The 21,786-nt window shown below is 41.8% G+C and overlaps 1 protein-coding gene across 1 annotated transcript in view; it reads left to right on the forward strand.

Moving 5' to 3' along the window:
• The window catches only part of SIAH2 (siah E3 ubiquitin protein ligase 2), a gene marked incomplete at its 5' end in the record, with an annotated part of 27,051 nt that extends 19,272 nt beyond the window's left edge, over positions 1–7,779 (forward strand). The window contains one exon of the mRNA XM_005863495.2: positions 6,256–7,779. Coding sequence (XP_005863557.2) covers positions 6,256–6,813 — 558 coding nt within the window. The remainder of the gene's footprint in view (positions 1–6,255) is intronic.
• Between the last annotated feature and the right edge of the window lie 14,007 nt (positions 7,780–21,786).

Below are 21,786 nucleotides of genomic sequence, written 5' to 3' on the forward strand. Positions count from 1 at the left end.
GTTTTGAAACGTTTCGCTTCCTTATTAACAGAAATTAAAGCATTTCTCCTTGAGAAGGGTGTTCACTATCCAGAACTAACGAACGATCAGTGGATCCAAAAATTTTATTTCATGGTAGACGTTACGTCTCATCTAAATCAGCTTAATCGTAAACTACAGGGGAAAGGAAACACAGTTTTTTTGATGTTAGAAAGTTATTTCATTCGAAAACAAATTATTTGTTTTTGCTCAAGATTTTGAAAGAGAAACTTTGATCCACTTTCCAAGCCTGTTGAAACATCGCCAAGAATATAATTCTGATATTGACATTTGCTATTTCAAAACAACACTTTTAAATATGAGGGAAGCTTTTCTCAACAGGTTTCAGGAATTCAGAAACAGCAAAGCGACGTTAGCCTTTGTTAAAAAAACCTCTCAATGCTACGTAACAGAATTAAATTTTTCTCCCTTTAATATTGACATTGGCAACTTTGAAATGCAATTGCTGGATTTAAAAAACAAAGAACTGTGGAGCTCGAAATTTGAACGTCTTTGTGCTGATATAGAAATATTGGAGAAAAACAAATGTGAACTTAGTTCACAGCACAAGTGGTCTGCTTTGAAAGACCTGGAGAAGGAAGATATGTTGATTTTTAACACCTGGAATAGTATTCCTGACTCATATAATCAACTGAAAAAACTAGCGTTTGCTGTTCTTTCCTTATTCTTTAAGTTTAAAAAATTTGGCTCTCAAAAGAAATTTCAATCGTTGTACTGTTGATATTTGGCTCTGTTGACTAATGAGTTTGCCGACCACTGTCCTAGGAGATGTATCCGTAAACATATTACTACGAGAGATGTCTGAGATTTTGCTGCCAATGGTTTCTTCTAGGATTTTTATGGTTTCATGTCTTACATTTAAGCCTTTTATCCATTTTGAATTTATTTTTGTGTATGGTGTAAGTTGGTGGTCTAGTTTCATTTTTTTGCATGTAACTGTCCAATTTTCCCAACACCATTTATTGAAGAGACTGTCTCTGCTCCAATGTATGCTCTTGTGTGCTTTGTCATATATTAATTGAGCATAATGGGTTCTCTGTTCTATTCCATTGGTCGATATGGCTGTTCTTGTGCCAGTACCAGGCAGTTTTGAGTACAGTGGCTTTGTAATATAGCTTGATATCTGGTATTGTGATCCCTCCAACTTTGTTTTTTCTCAAGATTGCTGCAGCTATTTGGGGTCTTTTTTGATTCCATTTAAATTTTTAGAGTACTTGTTCTAGGTCTGTGAAATATGCTGTTAGTATTTTAATAGGGATTGCATTGAATCTATAGATTGCTTTGGGTAGTATGACCATTATAATGATGTTGATTCTACCAATCCATAAACATGGTATATTCTTCCACTTGTGTATATCTTCCTCTATCTCTTTTTTCAACATCCTGTAGTTTTCAGAGTACAGGTCTTTTACCTCCTTGGTTAAGTTTATACCTAAGTATCTTAATTTTTTTGTTGCAATGGTAGATGGGATTATTTTTTTAGTTTCTCTTTCTGAGAGTTCATAATTGGTGTATAAAAATGACATGGATTTCTGGGTGTTAATTTTATATACGGCTACATTGCCAAATTCATTTACTAAATTGAGTGGTTTTTTGATGGAGTCTTTTGAGTTTTCTTTGTACAATATAATGTCGTCTGCGAATAATGACAATTTTAGTTCTTTTTTTCCAATTTGGATGCCTTTTATTTCTTCTTCTTGTCTGATCGCTATGGCTAGCACTTCCAGTCCTATGTTGAACAGGAGTGGTGAGAGTGGGCATTCCTGTCTTGGTTTGTTTCTAGGGGAAATTGTTTTAGTTTTTGCCCATTGAGTATGATGTTGGCTTTAGGTATGTCCTATAAGGCTTTTCTTATGTTGAAGTATGATCCCTCTATTCCCACTTTGCTCAGAGTTTTTATCAAGTAAGGGTATTGGATTTTGTCAAATGCTTTTTCTGCAACAATTGATATGATCGTGTGGTTTTTGTCTTGCTATCCGTTAATGTGCTGTGTCACATTTATTGATTTGCGGATATGTACCAGCCTTGCATTCCCTGAATAAATCCCACTTGGTCATGGTGTATGATCTTTTTAATCTATTGCTGGATCTGATTTGCTAGTATTTTGTTGTGGATTTTAGCATCTTTGTTCATCAGGAATATTGGTCTGTAATTCTCTTTCTTTGTAGTGTCTTTTTCTGGTTTTGGGGTTAGGGTAATGCTGGCCTCAGAGAAAGAGCTTGGAAGTGTTCCTTTCTCTTGAATTTTTTGGAATAGTTTGAGGAGGATAGGTGTTAGTTCTTCCATGATTGTTTGGTAAACTCACCTGTGAAGCCATCCAGACCAGGGCTTTTGTTTGCTGGGAGTTTTATTATTATTATTATTATTATTATTATTATTGCTTCAATTTCATCAGTAGTTATTGGTCTATTCAGGTTTTCTGATTCTTCCTGATTGAGTTTCGGAATATTGTATTTTTCTGAGACTATGTCCATTTGGTCAATCAAGGTTGTGCAGTTTGTTGGAATAGATTTGTGCCAACTCTAATTTTTATGATCCTTTGTATCTCTGTGGGATCAGTTGTTTCTTCACCTCTTTCATTTCTGATTTTGTTTATTTGGGTTCTCTCTCTTTGTTTCTTGGTGAGTTGGGCTAGAGGTTCATCAGTCTTGTTTATCCTTTCAAAGAACCAGCTCTTGGTTTCATTGATCTTTTGTATTGTACTTTTGGTCTCTATGTCATTTATTTCCACTCTGATCTTTATTATTTCCTTTCTTCTACTTACTCTGGGCTTTTCTTGCTCTCCTTCTAATTCTTTGAGTTGTAGGGTTAGATAACTTATTACAAGTTTTTCTTGTTTGTTGTTGTTGTTGTTTTTTAAGGTAAGCCTGTAGTGCTATGAACTTCCATCTCAGGATTGCTTTCACTGTGTCCCATAGATTTTGGATTGTTGTTTTCATTGTCATTTGTTTCTGAGATTTTTTTTTATTTCTTCTTTTATCTCTTTGGTAACCCATTCGTTGTTTAATAGCATGCTATTTAGCCTCCATGTGTTTGATTGTTTTTGAGTGTTTTTATTGTAGTTGATTTCCAATTTGATGACATTGTGATCTGAGAAGATACTTGATATGATTTCAATCTCCTTGAATTTATAGAGACTTTTTTGTGTACTAACATGTGGTCTGTCTTTGAAAATGTCCCACGTGCACTTGAGAAGAATGTATATTCCGTAGCTTTGGGGTGAAATGTTCTGAAGGTGTCAATAGTCCTATCTGATCTAGTGAGTCATTTAGGATTTCTGTTTCCTTGTTTAACCTTTTGTCTAGGAGATTTATCATGATGTCAATGGGGTATTAAAATCCCCTACTATGATTATATTGCTGTTGATCTTTCCCTTGATATCTTCCAGAAGTTTTTTTTTTATGTATTTGGATGCTCCTGTATTAGGTGCATATATGTTTACCAGAGTTATATCCTTTAGTTGTATCAATCCCTTTAGTATTATGAAGTGGCCTTCATTATCTCTTGTTATTACCTTCACTCTGAGGTCTATTTTGTCAGATATAAGTATTGCTATCCCAGCTTTTTTATTTTTCATTTTCATTTGCCTGGAGATTTTTTTTTCATCCTTTCACTTTCAGTCTGTGTGTGTACTTTGTTCTGAAGTAGGTCTCTTAAGACAGCATACATATGGGTCATGTTTTCTTATCCATTTGGCTACCCTGTGTCTTTTTATTGGAGCATTTAATCTATTTATGTTTAAGGTTATTATTGATAGGTACTTGTTTTTATGCTTTATGCCTGTGTTCCTCCTGATTTCCCCTTCAATTTTGAACAATAGCCTTGCTTCATCCCATTCCCTTCTGGCCTGATGAGTTTCTGTTGAGAAACCAGGTAATAGTCTAATAGGAGATCTCTTGTAGGTAACTTTCTATCTCTCTCTTGCAGCCTTTAAGATTCTTTTTTTTTTTTTTGTCTTTTATGTTTGCCAATTTAATTATGTTGTGTTTTGGTGTCAGTCTTTTTTGGTTCATCTTGACTGGGACTCTGTGAGCTTCTTGGACTTGCATGACTTTTTTCTTTCTTTTTTTTTTTTTGAGAAGCATAGAAACTTTATTGCAAGTAGATACTACCTCTAAAACTACATTTAAGCTTCTAATTCTAAGACTCTGTCTCTCCTGGCTAAGGAGAGGCAGAGGGGTCCCCTAGAGAGGGGTGGCCGCTGCTCTCTTTGTCTGGAGGTATTATATGTCCTGGAGACCACCCTTTCCCTCATTGTGCCTTTCGCCTATGGGACCTTAACCTTGTAATCAGTTCCCATGGCCCCCACATCCTCACTTCTCCTCTTGTTGGTTATCTTACTTGTTCAGGTTGGAGTAGCTTTTGAGCTCCCTTATGGCTTCCTCTCAGTTGTCCTGGCTGGAGATGTTTTATTACCCCTTAGGTCAGGGCTGCTTTAGATCTAACTTATGGCTGCTTTAAGTGTCCTCTCTGGACCCCTCCCCCCGCTTCCTGTCTGCCTAGTTAAGCTGGCTAGTCAACCCTGATCACTCGCATTCCTCCATGTTTCCTCCATAGCCATCTGGCCCTGCGGACTCCACACCCAATGGACTGATAGACTGCAATGGGAAACACAAGCTAAACTAGCCTGATGTTGAACTGGACCCAGCTCCAAGGTGGAAAGTGTTAACGTAAAAAAAACCATTGAAACCTGTAAAGAATTTTTGTGAGTTTATTTGAGCCAAACTGTCGACATATGCCAGGAAGCAGAACCTCAACGAATTGAGATAATGCTCCCTGCATGACTTTTTTCTTCCCTGAGTCAGGGAAGTTTTCTGTCATTATTTCTTTAGGTTTTCTATTTCTTGCTCAGCTTCCTCTCCTTCTGGCACCTCAATTATGTGGATGTTGTTTTGTTTCATGTTGTCCCACAGCTCCCTTAGGCTCTCCTCTTGCTTTTTAACTTTTTCACCCCTGGTTGCTGCTCTGCATGGGTGTTTTTTTCCTACCTTGTCTTCAAACTCTCCTATTCGGACCTCAGCTTCTTCAAGTTTACTGTGAAACCTTCCATGGTTTTCTTTATTGCAGCTATGTCATTCTTCATTTCCTCTTGATTCTTATTCATGTTGGTGAAAATCTCATTCAGCTCCTTATAATTCTCATTTAGTTGCGTGTATTTGTCATCCAGACGATTGAGCATCCTTATTACCATTACTCTGAATTCTCTCTCTGACAAATTATTTGCCTCCATTTCATTTAGTTCTTTTTCTGGCGATTCCTCCTTTTCTTTCCTTTGGGGATTGTTCTTTGTCTCCCCATTTTTGCTATATCATTGTATTTGTTTCTATGTCTTAGATGAAACTGCTATGCCACCCATACTTTTGAGGGGTGGTCCTATGTAGTAGGTGTTTTGTGGAACCCAGTGGTGCATTCTCTTAGATCTCCTGAGTTGAGTGTTCTAGGAAAGCCCCCTACTTGAGTTATTTGGTGTAGCTGGATCTTGAATGTTATTGTCCCATTCGTGGGTGGTTTCCTCACAGATTGTCTGACTATGTACCTCACACCCAACCTCGTCATGCAAGCTGTTGTGCAGGTGCTCAGGGTCATGATGTGGGACTCACTTCGTGGTCCTGGAGCCCACTGCCAGAGTGGCGCAACACACTTCAGGGTCCTGTAGCTCATGGGAGGTGTAGCATGATACACATAGGGTCCCGGAGTCCATGGCCAGGGAGGCAGGGGTCCCGATGTCTGTGGCTGAGGTGGCGCAACTTTGGCCGGGTTGGGGCTCACTCAGCAACTCACTGCGGGGGTCCTGGAGACAGCGGCCAGGGTGGCATGACTCTAGCTGGGGTGGCGTGCACTCTGCGGCTCACTGCAGGGTCCAAGGTGGTATCCAAAGCAGTCTGGGTGTTAGTATGGCTGCACCCCTAGGTTTGGCTGCTCTCCCCTTCATAATGGTGTGGTTTCTGTGCCAGAGCCTTGCAGCTGGGGGAGTGCCTGTGGCTATAGCAGGGGCTGCCTGTCCAGGAGCCTGATCCGCCAGCCCCCGAGACTCCTGCAAGATCTAACTGTCCCTTCACTCACACACATACCACACATGTCCACACACTCCCCACTCACTCCCTTACTCACTCTCTCCCTCACTCTCGTCCTGCCGGCTGCCATGTGTGTTTTTTTCCACCCTAGTAGAACTTTTGAAAAGCCCATGGCTCACTGTATTTCTTTCTGTCCTCACAGTATGCCACCACAGGCTGCTCCCTGACCCTTCACCACACAGAGAAGCCAGAGCACGAAGACATCTGTGAATACCGACCCTACTCCTGCCCCTGTCCTGGTGCTTCCTGTAAGTGGCAGGGGTCCCTGGAGGCCGTGATGTCCCATCTCATGCACGCCCACAAGAGCATTACCACCCTTCAGGGAGAAGACATTGTCTTTCTAGCTACAGACATTAACCTGCCGGGGGCTGTCGACTGGGTGATGATGCAGTCGTGTTTTGGCCATCACTTTATGCTGGTGCTAGAGAAACAAGAGAAGTACGAAGGCCACCAGCAGTTCTTTGCCATCGTGCTGCTCATCGGCACTCGCAAGCAGGCCGAGAACTTTGCCTACAGACTGGAGCTGAATGGGAACCGGCGGAGGCTGACCTGGGAGGCCACGCCCCGATCCATCCATGACGGCGTGGCTGCGGCCATCATGAACAGCGATTGCCTAGTTTTTGACACAGCCATAGCACATCTTTTTGCAGATAATGGGAACCTTGGAATCAATGTGACTATTTCAACATGTTGTCCATGATGCAGCGAAATTATTTGGGCATAGTGCTCTATGGTTAATAAAGGATTTTATGAATGTTTTATTCACTATGTCTTCACAAGTCAAGGTCCCCAGTTACCTTGTGTTCTGTTTGAACATCAGCCCAATAGAGTTCATTAAACTGGGGTGAATGCTGTTGGCCTGTTGGTTCTATAACTTGATTATTAAATTTTACTTCCTGAGTAGCCCTTGACCGGTTGCTCAGGGCTCCTGCAGACAGACCAGTAGGTTAAGAACTGGAGGCTTCTTCCTGCCCCCTCCCTAATTGGTCCCTCCAAATTGAGAAAGCACAGTGACTGTCAGAAGATTGCTTTCATCTTGTGTTTAAGGGATAGGAGTTGTTTTAGTGCATTTTAAACAGTGTTTCTGTTTCTCAAACTGGAAGGCTAATCAGTATGCATAGTCACCTGGAGTACTCCTGTTAGACATGCAGATTTGAGAGCCTGTGAATTTAACCATCCCATCAGGTGATACTTTTCAGCAGTGAAGTTTGAGAATTACTGGGTTAAGTTGTGGGGAAAGGGTCCAGATTTTAAAGGTGCTTTACAGTTGCCCTCAACTGATACTATTTGTCTTTCTACTATCTCTTCCCCCAAAGCCCATCCCTCAAATTAAAACTAGAACTACAGGTCCCCAGGAACACATTCCCAAGACTTGGTCTTTGTCTTGTGTTTGGGGTGGATTACCTAGAAAAGTGAGTCCTATGTCCACTGATAGTCGTCACGTAATTAGTTTTTGCTCATCACCAGTACAGGAGAGCTGTTTACATGAGGCTTCCCTTGGAGGCCCTCCTTGATCAAAAATGGTGGGAAAAACTAGGTCAATAGAGTGGGAAAAGCTTTATAACCAATGTTATATGCTTGCTACTTAAAGGTATGTGTTGGGGTTTTTTGTTTTGTTTTTTGCCACATTCACTTTAGTTTTTTAATAAACATTTTCAAAACTGAATGTTGTACTTCATTTTCCAAATTGAATAACGGGCATTTATTGTGTGCCTCCTGTGAGCGGGGCAGTGAGGCTGCACCATCACCTGGGCCTGGAGCTCTCATCGTCTCCACAGGAGGAAACAGCCATTTGCCCAAGATCATAGCTCGAGTCAGTGGCCACATTAGGGTCCAAACTCACTTCCTTGTACATGGACTGTTGGTGGTGTTACAGGACTCCTCTGTGGAGCTGTTATTTGTCAGTGCCAGTGCTTGTGGAAAAAAGAGTATTATTTCTCATGCTTTACAGAATCAGAAGGAGCAGGCATGGCTAGCGCTGATGTACTGGGCTGGGTTTGAGCCAGGGTGACCCACTCCTTCAATCCCAACCCTAAACTCTTAAAAGAATTCATAATATTAGCCCTGAATGCTCCATGAGGATTGAAGACTGCTCCAATGGCATTAGAGTAGTATCAGGTGGGAGTGGTGGCTTTAGAGTTGTTCTTTTTTTTAGGTGAGATCCAGGATTGAGTTTTCAACCAGGGTAGAGTGCTGGCAGTTAAGGAATTGCCAAAGTGACTTATCTTTCAGCATAGTCTTCAAGTACAAGTGAAAAACAGTGCCCTGAACCAGAAAGGGTGCTTAGAACATGTTTGGGAAATGAAAGGAAATAATAGCTCTTGTCACCAAGTCAGTCACATTTCAAGCCAATATCTGGAAGGATCTGTGGAGGTGAGACTAGGACCCAGGAGCAGGACTCTTGTCACCAAGTCAGTCACATTTCAAGCCAAAGGATCTGTGGAGGTGAGACTAGGACCCAGGAGCAGGTGGATTTTGACCCTTGGGAGCAAAGCTGATCCAAGTCTGGCTGTTCAGTGCAGGCATGGCACCCAGGCAATGTGTTTTGTGCATTAACTAGCCGAGTTCATCATCATCATGTTTGGATCTAACCACTCTTATTATATATGATGGAAGAAATCAAGACTGGATTAGTCAATAAGTACCAAAGGGTAAAGCTATAATCAAAAGTGGAATCAAGTTATCCCAAAGCATAAAATGTTAGATCTTTAGCCCACCGAGGTGAAGTCATGGACCAGCAGCCATACAGTGTACCGGTGGCAGCACTGAGTCAAAAATTCAGACTTTCTGACCAAATTCAAACATGGTTCTTATGTAACAAATGAAAATAAATTTTAGGCAACAAAACTCTGAACTTTTACTTCAAGGGTTATTTAGCCCCCTTAAATCTCTGTCACTGGAAATCTGTAAACTGAACTTTTACTCTGACTTTTTTTGAAACTAAGCATTTTCTGTCAGAAAAAAAAACAACCTGGTTTAGGAGGAAGTGAAAACAGCAAAATAGATTATGTAAACTAAATGTCTCTTTATATAGTTCCAATTTCAAATGCAGTTTAAAGCACAGCAATAAGAAGAAATGGGAGATATCTGTAATACTATCAACAATAAAATAATAATAAAATAAAGCATAGCAATAGACACTTGTCAAACTCATCACATTACATTTTCTTAAAACAAATTTTTTTTATTCCTGCCCCAGTTCTACTAAAGGGGAATATAAGACAGTTTGGGGAGGCTAGCAATCTGAATCTGTGCCAGAAACCAGTATTCTGCTGCACATTCTTGCTAGTATAATTGAGCCCCATCCCTCTTATCTGTAATGCTTGTACAGAGGCCATAAACCATGAACCATACACAAACCCCGGAGAGGGTTATCAGCGCTGGCGCCAGGCCAGGCCTTTGGGTGTAATCTCACTTCCCCCATTCCAACCCATGGAGGCCGGGGGGAGCGGGGCTGCAAGGCCTGTGAAAGGTCTGGAAGCTTGATTCATATTTGGGGGACAAAGGTACTAAAGGCTATAAAAGGAAAGCTTCATCCATATTCTCTCACTCAGGCTTTGGAGATCTGACTCCCCTGAGTCACCATACTAGTACATCTGCAAATAAAGGGTTGCTTCTGGAATCTCTGAGTATTCATTGTGTATTTTCCAGTCACCTGGTAAATTCTGTAACACTACATTCTAATTTGATAGAAATTTGGCTGATCAAGCACACTGGTCTGTAACACATTCTAATTTGATAGAAATTTGGCTGATCAAGCACACTGGTAGATTCAGTTTGTGCCTTACGATGCCTGAGCCATTCTAATGAAAAAATTACTCAAAATACCTTGGAAAAAACAGTCATTAATTCTGGGTGACAGGAACCTGGGTATCTACACTAATAAAAGAGAAACATACAAATTAGCCATCCCTCCGCCACTCCGCTACACCCACCAGCCAATCAGCGACTATGCAAATTAACCCAACAAGGATGGCGGTTAATTTGCATACGCAGGCTCGGAGCAAAGACTGAAGATGACTGAAGGTGGCGACGGCCACGGAGCTGGAGCGAGCAGGAGGCTTGGGCTGCTCCCGGCGACGGAGGAAGCCAAGCTTCCCGCAAGCCCTGGACTCCGCTCAAGGAGTGGCTGGGGGCCTGGGTCGCCAGGGGCAACCCAGGCTTCCAGTCCACCCTGGGCTCTGCTAGAGGAGCTGGAGGGAAAAAATGGAGGGTCTGGGAGCAGCTGGAGGGGAGAAGCCAAGCCTCGCTGCTGTGGGCGGACCAAAGGCCTGGGTCCCAGGTGCCGGAGGAAAACCAGTGCCGGCAGCCAGGGGAAGGAAGGCCTATTGCACGAATCTTCGTGCAACGGGCCACTAGTATATTATATTAGTATTTGCATTGTTCTCTATTTTTAAAAAGTCTTTAAAAAACAACCAACTTTGAGATCAGGGTTCCCAACCTTTCTGTGAAGAGGAACTAGCCATGGTTTCTCTGAATCCTTATAATTTAAGGGAGTAAGTGAACTGTCCCATGTAAATTATGGGAAACCAGGGGAGAGGTCTCTGAGGCATCACTGTCCAGAACTCTACTAAGTAGAACCTGAAACTACCAACAGATTCAAACCAATGGCTCAGTCTGTCTCAGCAGCAGAATCATGCAAATTCCTCACAATACCACCCCACAGAAATTGTCCTTGTACCTAACTGCAAGTTTTTAGGACTTGCCAAGTGTGACCTTAAGTTTATCAGCTGACCACTCTGGTTTCAAGTTTCCTAACTGACAACATTTGAAGGTTTATTTTCTAAATTTTTTTTACTATAGTACTAATATCTGTAAGACAGTCGAGCTATTTAAAAAATTCAGTTATGGCCTGGCCAGCGTGGCTCAGTGGTTGACCATCGACCTGTGAACCAGGAGGTCACAGTTCAATTCCTGGTCAGGGCACATGCCCAGGTTACAGGCTTGATCCCCAGTGTGGGGCGTGCCGGAGTCAGACGATCAATGATTCTCTCTCATCATTGATGTTCCTCTCTCTCCCTCTCTTCTCCTCTCTGAAATTAATAAAAAATATATACTTTTTTTTAAGTTTATGTATGTAAATCCTTCCTTGTATGAGGTGGTTATGGGATAATTGTGACCTAGCATGTGTGAGTGTGTCAGCAGGTGAGCCCAGCTCTCCAGTTGCCTCTCAGCTTCCCATGGTTAGAGTTAAGGATGGTGCCTGGGCATAGAGACAGTTTTGTTTTGTAGTTCTGGCTTGAGAAAACTGTGGCCTTTACCCTTCCTGACTCAATCTTTACTTGAAGTAAGGTTATAATTTCATTGACCTGTGCTGGCTGGGAAGAAAGGGAGTCAAGAGTTCTTAAAGAGCCGGCCTGAGTGCCTCAGTTGGTTGAGCTTTGTCCTGTGCACTGAAACATTGCTGGTTTGATTCCCCATTAGGGCACATACCTGGGTTTCAGGTTTGAGCCCGGGTCAGGACATGTACAGAAGGAAACCGATCAATGTTTCTCTCTCACACTGATGTCTCTCTCTCTCTCTCTCTCTCTCTCTCTCTCTCTCTCTCCCTTCCTCTCTCAAAGTATGTCCTTAGGTGAGGATTTAGAAAGAATAGGAAATCTAGGTTCATATATCAGTTTGTCCAACCAAAGCATGAGCACCCTATGCATCTACAGCACTTCAGTCACCAGGTCCCTAGTGACTGAAATCCCAGCAGAGCAAGGTGACCTGCATCCTGGCTGGGAAGTACATCCAGTACCAATTAGTGGACATCTCCCAATGGCCCATGGGATGATATGGGAGCCTTGGCCAACCCAAGGCCACCCGACCTGGGATTGTCAATGAGGATCAGTACTGTGGGGATTAGATGCCCTTAGGGGAGGCTGTGGAACAAAGTATGCTGTGGGAGTTCCTGAAAGGCCTGAGCCAAGCCCACCCAGACAACAGCACTCTATCATATTTCCCCAGCCCCCAGTCTCGCGGGCCAGGAAGGACCTGTGACCTGCTCCCTGTTATTCCCAACCTTCGGACCTTGGAGCCCCAACCGGAAACTCAAGCCTCTCCTCCTCCTTCCTCTAACTGTAGACCTTCTCCTCATTCAGAGGCAACATTCCTTACCCAGTAGTCTCAGAAACTGTCTTAAGCAACAGTCCAAGTGCTGGCTGTCTCAGCCTGACTCTGGAGCTGCCCACTGCCTGGCACTGGCTGATGGTCACCTTTGTTGGTTCCACTAGCCAGGGCTCTGCCAAAAGCCCGGAAACCCCCAACCCAGGAGCACCCTAGAGACAATTAAATATTCCATTCCATTGGCAAAAAAAAAAAAAAGAATAGGAAATCTAGCTCTCTCTATTATTAAACCATCTGTTTCTGCTACTGATTTGAAGCTTAAAAGTTTGTATTTGTGAATACTTTTAATTTGTCTTGGAATTCCTAAATGACAGGGTAGGGGAAAATGTTAGACCCTGTTGACACCAACACCTGCTACCATACCACTACTTTACAGAATGAAGAATGAATGAATGAATTGTTAACATAAGAAAACATTCAAGCCTATAAAGAATTTTGTGAGTTTATTTGAGCCAAACTATTGACAATTGCTGGGAAGTAGAAGCACTATCTCAATACATTTAACGTATTGAGAGCACTATCTCAATACATTTAATGTATTGAGATAGTGCTCTGGAGAATGGCAGTTTTTTTTACCTTGTTTTATACATTACAATCAAAAAAAGGAGACGTAAGTAGGTTACATGAACTCCATTGGTGATAGATTAGGGAGGCAGGAGAAAGCAAAGTGGGGAAACCTCTGGGATTGGACTAAAAAGTAAAATGATAAGACACTTTCTTCTACTTAGGTGGGTGCAGGATAGTTAACAGTCAACAATTAACTCAATAACAATGAGGGGATTTGTGGTCTCCACAGAGTGGTGCCTGTGGTTTGAAATTCCAATATGTTATGGTAGATGCAAAAAGACAACAGGCTCAGTTAAGGTAAAGATTGACCTGTGTCAGGGAAGATACTGGCCTAGGACATGACTACCCATCATAACTGCTTTTAGTTAAAGTTTAATTTCAGACCATCCTTTGTGGTTACTCTAGGTCTTTGAGTTTGCAAGACTGCCATGCAGGCCTTCCCTGAGCTAGTGGGTTTGTGTGTGGCCCCTTTTCGTCCACAGAATTTAAGAATTAATACAGCCTACAAAGGGAAAGCCACTGGCCCCAAACCTCACAACTGGTTAGAATTTTTTGTGTTGATAACATGGTGTCTTCTGTAATGAATAAAGGGAAAAAATTATACAACTATTAAAACTACAAGCTGACATTTTATGATAATTAAGGCAAATGAAAGAAATTTGCTCCCAGTCTTGACTGCACCAACTCCCCAGCTCTCCTGCCACCACGCTGGGAGAACTCCTAACTGCTTGTTTTTCTTCTTGCCCTGCTCCCATCCATTCTACACATAGGCAATCAATCTAAAGGCTCTTTTTAAGTGAAAATGTATGGTGCAAGAGCTCTTAATAATATTTTCTTCTGCAGTGCCCTGTTCTTTTCCTTCATAGCACTCTCCACAATTGCGATTGTATATTTTATTTGTTCAGTGTCTAGCTCTGCTGGACAAACTCCAGGATAATAGAGATGATGAAGTTTTTGTTTGTCCCTGTATCCCTGGTACCTGCGCACTCAGTTAATATCTGATTGAATAAATTACTGCCATTGGTTAGTCTCATAATAGCACTGAAGTCAACAACTTAAAGAGTTTTTATAGCAAAAATCACTGGGGAATTTGCTGCAGGTAGGCAGGGAACAGAGATGGGGAGATACTCTAATAATCCAGAGAAGGGAGGAAACAAAGGGTTTCTCTGCCTGGGGTTGTTCTCTAGGGGCTGGCAGAAATGCTGGCTTGAATGCTCTCTGCCCTGAAATTCCTTACATCATAGTGTCACCTGACATTCAGATCAAAAGCAGACTCTGCTCTGTGTTTGCTGATGCTCACATGGGGCACAAGTCAAGGTTCCTTTGAACTGCAGTGAGCTGTATTATAAGAGATCAGCTTGCAAAGTCCATCAAGATAACAGCAGGTGACATCTGTTGGGTACCTATTGTTACAAAGTGCTTTGTCTGTATTAACCCATTTAATCCTCCCCATCACCCAATTAGATATGGGCTCTTTAGCCTCAATTTGGAGTAGAGAAAATTAAGGCTCAGAGAGATTAAGTAACTTGCCTGAACTCACGCAGCTGGTAAGCAATCAAACTGGAATATGGACATACTGCAGAGTGCATGCCCTTTCACCACGTTACATGATGCATCATTATTGGTGTTTGGCTTTCACATGTTTTGATCACAGAAATGCTATTTACTTGCAAGAAATAAGGATGAACAGGATATGGGGATGCAGGATGCTTGGTGGATATAGGACAGAACTATGCTTTAAAACTACTTTTACCACCTTCACAAAATGTTAGAAGGGGACAGAAACCTAGAGATCATCCAGACCCTCACTACTCAGTGTGGTCCATGGACCAGCAGCATAACCTGGGAGCTTGTTAGAATATAGCCTCTCAGTCCACACCCCTACTGACTTAGAATTTGCATTTTAACACAATCCCAGGTGATTTGGATACAGTTCAAGTTTGAGAAGCTCTGGTGTAGACCAGGAGTTCTCAACCCACTTGCCCCCTTAGAAATGCCTGGGGAGTTTTAAAGCTACCAGGAGTTTGAATCCCTGGCAGTAGGGCTGAGCTTGTATTCTTTTTAAAGCTTTCCAGGAGAGTCCAACGTGCAGTTGGAGTTGAGAACCACTGATCTAGTTGTGGATGGAAAAAAAAGGCCACATGCTAACCTGACAAGCTCAGAGAAGGCCTGCATGGCAGTCTTGCAAACTCAAAGATCTAAAGTAACCACAAAGGATGATCTGAAATTAAAACTTTAACTAAAAGCAGTTATGGTGGGTAGTCATGTCTTAAGCCATTATTTTCCCTCACAAGGTCAATTTTTACCTTAACTGAGCCTATTGGCTTTTTGCATCGAAGATAACATGCCTATGTAACACCAGAGTAACTTGTAACTTCCCTTATTTTTTCCTGACCCTTGGGCACAATCAAATGCGCCTGGATGGCAGGACAGGAGACCATAAATTCCTTCATTGTTATTGTTATCATGTTGATTGTTGAGTGTTAACTATCCTGTACCACCTAAGTAATGTGTCTATCATTTTATTTTTTATCCAATCCCAGAGGCTTCCCACTTTGATTTCTCCCACCTCCCTAATCTATCACCAATGGATTTCATGTAATCCACTTACATCTCCTCCTTTGACTGTATATATAAAACAAGGTGAAAAACTGCCAATCTCCAGAGCATTATCCCAATCCAAAGAGATTCTGCTTCCCGGCAATTGTCAACAGTTTGACTCAAATAAACTCACAAAAATTCTTTACAGGTTTGAATGTTTTTACATTAACATAGTCCAACCCGCTGCCTTATTTGTATAAACACAAATGCAGTGACTTACCAAGTGTAGTGAAAAGAGTGTGGCCTTTAGAGATTAAACAGGTCAAGACTGGATCCTGATTCTGCCACTTATTAGCAGTGAGGCTATAGGCAAATCACTATTCTCAGTGGGCCTATTTTCACATTTATAAAAGGGAGATAATCACACCCACTTATGGTAAATGGGAACATAGTCCCCTTCCCATGCTCCCAACTCCCCCTCCCACCCTGTGGGAAATCTAGTGAAAGTCATCTGTAACCAGGCTGTGAAACCTTGGGAACTTGGCCACAAGAAAGGCCAAAGAGAAACTGCTTCTAGATGGGAGCCTGGATTGTAAACTGCTAGTGTTTTTATCTTACACAGGCCCGTCCCCTCCCCCTGCATGCCCTGTTCTCTGTTCTCTGTACTCTGTAAAACCTTGTGTTGGGAAAGTCAGGGTGGCAGTGAAACAATAGCACCAGCTGGATAGGACTTAGTGGTTCAACGTCATTGGTGGCAGTCTATGCAGCAATAAACTTCACCAGTTTGGCCTCCACCAGTGTGCATGTAAGGCCTAAAAAACCCATGTCTTTCACAGCCAATCCTCTGGGTTATTGCTTTGGGAATTCAAGAACAATATGTTGAGGTTTTCTGGGACCGCAGCACTTTGCATAACAGAGGGTCACTGTAAGAATTTCATATAAAAAAACAGAGGCAGAACATTTGCACACAGTCGGACCCTGATAAGTGGCAGCTATTCTGACTTGCCCAACTCAGATCAGTTGGGGCAGCAGATGGCTGTTGGAGGAGTAAAGCCTGACGCATCACAATACCAATCCCAGTATGTTCTACATGTGTAGAGCCAATGAGTTGACATAGCTTTTGTTAAAATGCTAATGAAAAGATGTGGGGAGAAAAATGGCAGCTGAACAGGCAACAATGTCATGTACCTCCTCCTAGGGCCAGGCCAGAAAAGCAACAAAATTGGAGAACATCTACCCTGAATTAAAAAAATTAGACAGAGCTAAGGAGACAATTTTCAATAAGGAAGGGCAGAAGATGCCTAGAGAATGCCACTTGCCAGCCATAACCACTGTACCCCTGCAGTGAATGGCACGGTACCTTCCAATGGGCCCCCAGAGGTCTGCAGGGAGCACAGGCCAGCAGAGTGAGCTCCCACACCACGTCTCCTCACCAGCCCACTGCATCCTATGATCTGCCTCCAAGACCCTGCAGTGAGTGCAAGCCAAGGGGAACCCTGTGCCCCACCCCCACCCTGGACCCCCAAAGCGTGCTGCTAGCCAAGAGTCACCCAGAGCCCACTCCACCCCCAGCCCTGGGACCTGCTGTCGGGGTGACCTGGAGCAACCCAAAGCATGGCCCAATCTCGGTCACAGGGGAGCTCTGACTGTGTGACCCAGTGCAACCCAGGCCTGCTCCACCCTGGACCCCAGGGCAGTCCTGCTGGAGCCATCCAGGGCAACCCAACACACATGTCACCCCAGGCAACAGGGGAGCATGGACTGAGCACCAGGGCGACCTGCTCCCACCCCACACTGAGGACAGGCTAACTAGAACAACTCAGCATGTGTCTCACTCTGGGCTATAAGAAAGCGAGGACTGTGCGACCCAGAGCAACCCACATCTACTCCACCCCAGCCCAGGGTCTTGCTCCTGGGGCAACCTGGAGTAACCCAGCACATGCCCCACTCAAGCCAGAGAGGAGCTCTGACTGTGCAACGCAGAGCAACCTGCACCCATTTTTTCCTGGCCCCTGGAAAAGTACTGCAGGGCCTACCTGGAGCAAACAAGTACATGCCTCACTCTGGGCCATAGGAAAGTGCTGCTGGGGATACCCAGAGCAAGCCAGTGTGCCCAAGAAGGGGCCACAGGACCATGCTAGAAGTGCACTGCCAGAGGGTGCTGGGGCCACACAGCAAATTGCATGCAAGAGGGCTCTGGGTCCTCACAGGGACTTGCACATAAGAGGAACTGTGCATGCACTCCCACCACCCCAAGAATCTGAAGCAAACAACTGAGGGACCAGATCCATGGGAGAAGGGAATACAACTTAGAGTAGATACAATAAAGGCATGAGACTCAAGGCAGACCCAGTCTCTGGGCTAATGATTTCCAGACCCTCGCCCTAATAGGGTCTTCAACTTTTCAAACCCTAAGCAGGGTGGCCAGGGCCAGAAAGAGACAGCAAAATGGGGAGACAAAGAAACAACCACCCAAGGAAAGAAAAGGAGGCATCATCAGAAAATGAACTAAATGAAACAGAGGCATGCAATATGTCAGAAAAACAATTCAGAGTAAGGGTCATAGAGTTCATAAACCAGATGAATGAGAAAATCAACAACTTATGTAAGAATCAGGAGGAGATCAAAACTGATATAGCTACAATAAAAAACACAATGGAAGGTTTCAACAATAGAATAGAAGAAGCGGAGGACCAAATTTGTGAAGATAGGCTAGCAAAACACACCCAATCTGAATAGCAATTGGAGAAAAAAAATCATAAAGCAGAAAGAGAGCCTAAGGGAGTTTTGAGACAACATGAAACGAAGTAACATATGTATAATAGGGGTGCCAAAAGGACAAGAAGAGGAGCAAGGATTAGAAAAACTACTTGAAGAAATAATGACAGAAAACTTCCCTGATTTGGAGAAATAAAAAAGTCACACAAGCACAGAGAGTCCCAAACAAGATGAACCCAAAATAATCCACACCAAAACGTACTTACAATGGCAAATGTAAATGACAAAGACAGAATCTTAAAGACTGCAAGAGAGAGTCAGAAAGTTATGTACAAAGGATCTCCCATTACATTATCAAATGATTTCTCAACAGAAACATAACAGGCCATAAGGGAATGGAATGAAGTATACAAAATGATGCAAAGCAAGGGACTAAATCCAAGAAAACTCTATCCAGCAAGACTATCATTCACTATCGAAGAGGAAATCAGGAGCTTCACAAATAAAACAAGGCTAAGGGAGTTTATCACTACCAAATCAGACTACCAAACCAGCAATGCAAAAAATGCTAAAGAGACTGTTGTAAAAAGAAGAAATAGAAAGGGAAGAAGGAACACAGGCATAAAGAATAAAAATGGCTACAAGCAAGTACCTATTGATACTAACTTTAAATGTAAATGGACTAAATGCTCCAATAAATGACATAGAGTTGCTGAATGGATAAGAAAACATGACCCATATATATGCTGTCTACAAGAGACCCACTTCAGAACAAGGAACTCACACAGACTGAAAGTGAAGAAATGGAAAAATATTTTTCAGGCAAATGAAAATGAAATAAAAGCTGGGGTAAGCAATACTTACATCTGACAAAATAGACCTCAAAGTGAAGGCCATAACAAGAGACAAGGAAGGCCATTTCATAATACTAAAGGGGTCAATACAACAAGAGGATATAACTCTGGTAAACATATATGCACCCAATGCAGGAGCACCCAAATACATAAAAAAAAACTTCTGGAAGACATCAAGGGAGAGATCAATAGCAATACTGTCATAGTAAGGGACTTTAATACTCCACTGACCACTGGATAAATCCTCTAAACAAAGATTCGGCAAAGAAACAGCAATCCTAAATGACTCACTAGATCAGATAGACTTAATTAACATCTTCAGAACATTCCACCCCAAAGCCACAGAATATACATTCTTCCCAAGTGCACATGGGACATTTTCAAAGATAGACCACATATTGGGACACAGGCAAGGTCTCTTCAAATTCAAGAAGATTGAAATCATATCAAGCATCTTCTCAAATCACAATGGCATAATATTAGAAATAAACTACAATAAAAACAATCAAAAAAGTAAAACACTTGGAGGCTAAATAGAATGCTATTAAGCAATGATTGTGTTACCAAAGAGATCAAAGAAGAAATAAAAAGCATCCTGGAAACAAATGACAATGAAAACACAACAATCCAAAATCTATGGGACACAGTGAAAGCACTCCTGAGAGGGAAGTTCATAGCATTACAGGTCTACCTCAAAAAAGCAAGAAAAAAAATGGTAATAAATTATCTAACTCTACAAGTTAAAGAAGTAGAAAGAGAACAAGAAGAGCCCAGAGTGAGCAGAAGAAAGGAAATAAAGATCAGAGTGGAAATAAATAACATATAGACCAAAAGAAAAACACAATAAAAAAGATCAATGAAATCAAAAGCTGGTTCTTTGAATGGATAAACAAGATTGATGAACCTCTACCATGCTCACCAAGAAGCAGAGAGAGAGGACCCAAATAAGTAAAATCAGAAATGAAAGAGGCAAAATACAACAGACCTGACAGAAATACAAAGGATTGTAAAAAAGTTAAAGAATTAGAAAGAGAACAAGAAGAGCCCAGAGTGAGCAGAAGAAAGGAAATAAAGATCAGAGTGGAAATAAATAACATATAGACCAAAAGAAAAACACAATACAAAAGATCAATGAAATCAAAAGCTGGTTCTTTGAATGGATAAACAAGATTGATGAACCTCTACCATGCTCACCAAGAAGCAGAGAGAGAGGACCCAAATAAGTAAAATCAGAAATGAAAGAGGCAAAATACAACAGACCTGACAGAAATACAAAGGATTGTAAAAAAAAAATACTATGAACAACTCTATTCCAACAAACTGGCCAACTAAGAAGAAATGGACATATTCCTAGAAAAATGTGACCTTCCTAAACTCAATCAGGAAGCATTAAAAAAATTGAATAGGCTGATAACTATGAAGGATTTTGAAGCAGTCTTCAAGAAACATCCAGCAAACAAAAGCCTTGGGCCAGACAGCTTCACAGGGGAGTTTTACCAAACATTTAAAGAACTATAACCTATCCTCTTCAGACTATTTCAAAAAATTCGAGAGGAAGGCACACTTTCAAGCTCTTTCTATGAAGCCAGCATTACCCTAATTCCAAAACCAGATAAAGACACTACAAAGAAAGAGAATTACAGACCAATATCTCTAATGAACATAAATGCTAAAAGCCTCAACAAAATCCTAGCAAATTGGATCCAGCATTACATTAGAAAGATCATACACCATGACCAAGTGGGATTTATTCTGGGGTGCAAGGATGGTACAATAACTGCAAATCAATAAACATGATACATCACATTAAAAAATGAGAGATAAACATCAAATAATCATATCAATTGATGCAGAAAAAGCACTTGACATAATTCAACACCCTTTCTTGATAAAAACTCTCAGCAAAGTGGGAATAGAGGAATCATATCTCAACATAATAAAAGCCTTATATGACAAACCTATAGCCAATATTATACAAAAGAGACAAAAACTAAAACCATTTCCCCTAAGAACAGGAACAAAACAGGGATGCCCACTCTTACCACTCCTGTTCAACATAGTACTGGAAGTGCTAGCCATAGCGACCAGACAAGAAAAATAAATAAAAGGCATCCAAATTGGAAAAAAAAAAGAGCTAAAACTGTCATTATTTGCAGAAGACATCATCTATTTATATAAAAACCCTGGGTGTAACAACCCATCATGACTGAGGCTCAACCAACTGTAGTCAGCACTGGGTTGCCATGGCGACCTTCACAGTCGCTGCCACATGCTGTGGTATAAAACACAGTGTGCAAGTGATCAGAAGTGCAGGAATCACCTCCATGCCACCCCGCAACTTCCATCAGTCCCACTGGCCCTGAGGCGCCCTCCTCGAGCTGTTTCTGGTGAGGGCGAGGTTTGAGGGAGGAACCCACCATCCGAGTGTGGAGGCATATCTTTATAAAGTTTTAATACATTATTATATTAGAGGTCATGGTGGTACTGTTTTACCCACAGCATCTACAGGAATTCCTGCAAATTTACTTCTTGGTGGAAGAACCTTTCATTCCCAATATAAATTACCAATTCCATTAAATGAAACTCAATTTCTAGACTCAATATAAACAGTGAAGTTGCTAAAATTATTAAAAAGGCCCAACTTCTCATTATTGATGAATGCACCATGGCATCCGGTCATGCTATAAACACCATAGACAGATTAATAAGAGAAAATATGAATTTGAATGTTGTATTTGGTGGGAAAGTTCTCCTTCTTGGAGGGGATTTTTGACAATGTCTCAGTATTGTACCGCATGGTATGTGCTCAACCATAGTACAAATGAGTTTAAAGTACTGCAATGTTTGGGGATGTTTCAGAAAGTTGTCTCTTACAACAAATATGA

Source organism: Myotis brandtii, unplaced genomic scaffold (assembly GCF_000412655.1).
Source record: "Myotis brandtii unplaced genomic scaffold, ASM41265v1 scaffold179, whole genome shotgun sequence".
NCBI classification, from domain to species: Eukaryota; Metazoa; Chordata; class Mammalia; order Chiroptera; family Vespertilionidae; genus Myotis; species Myotis brandtii.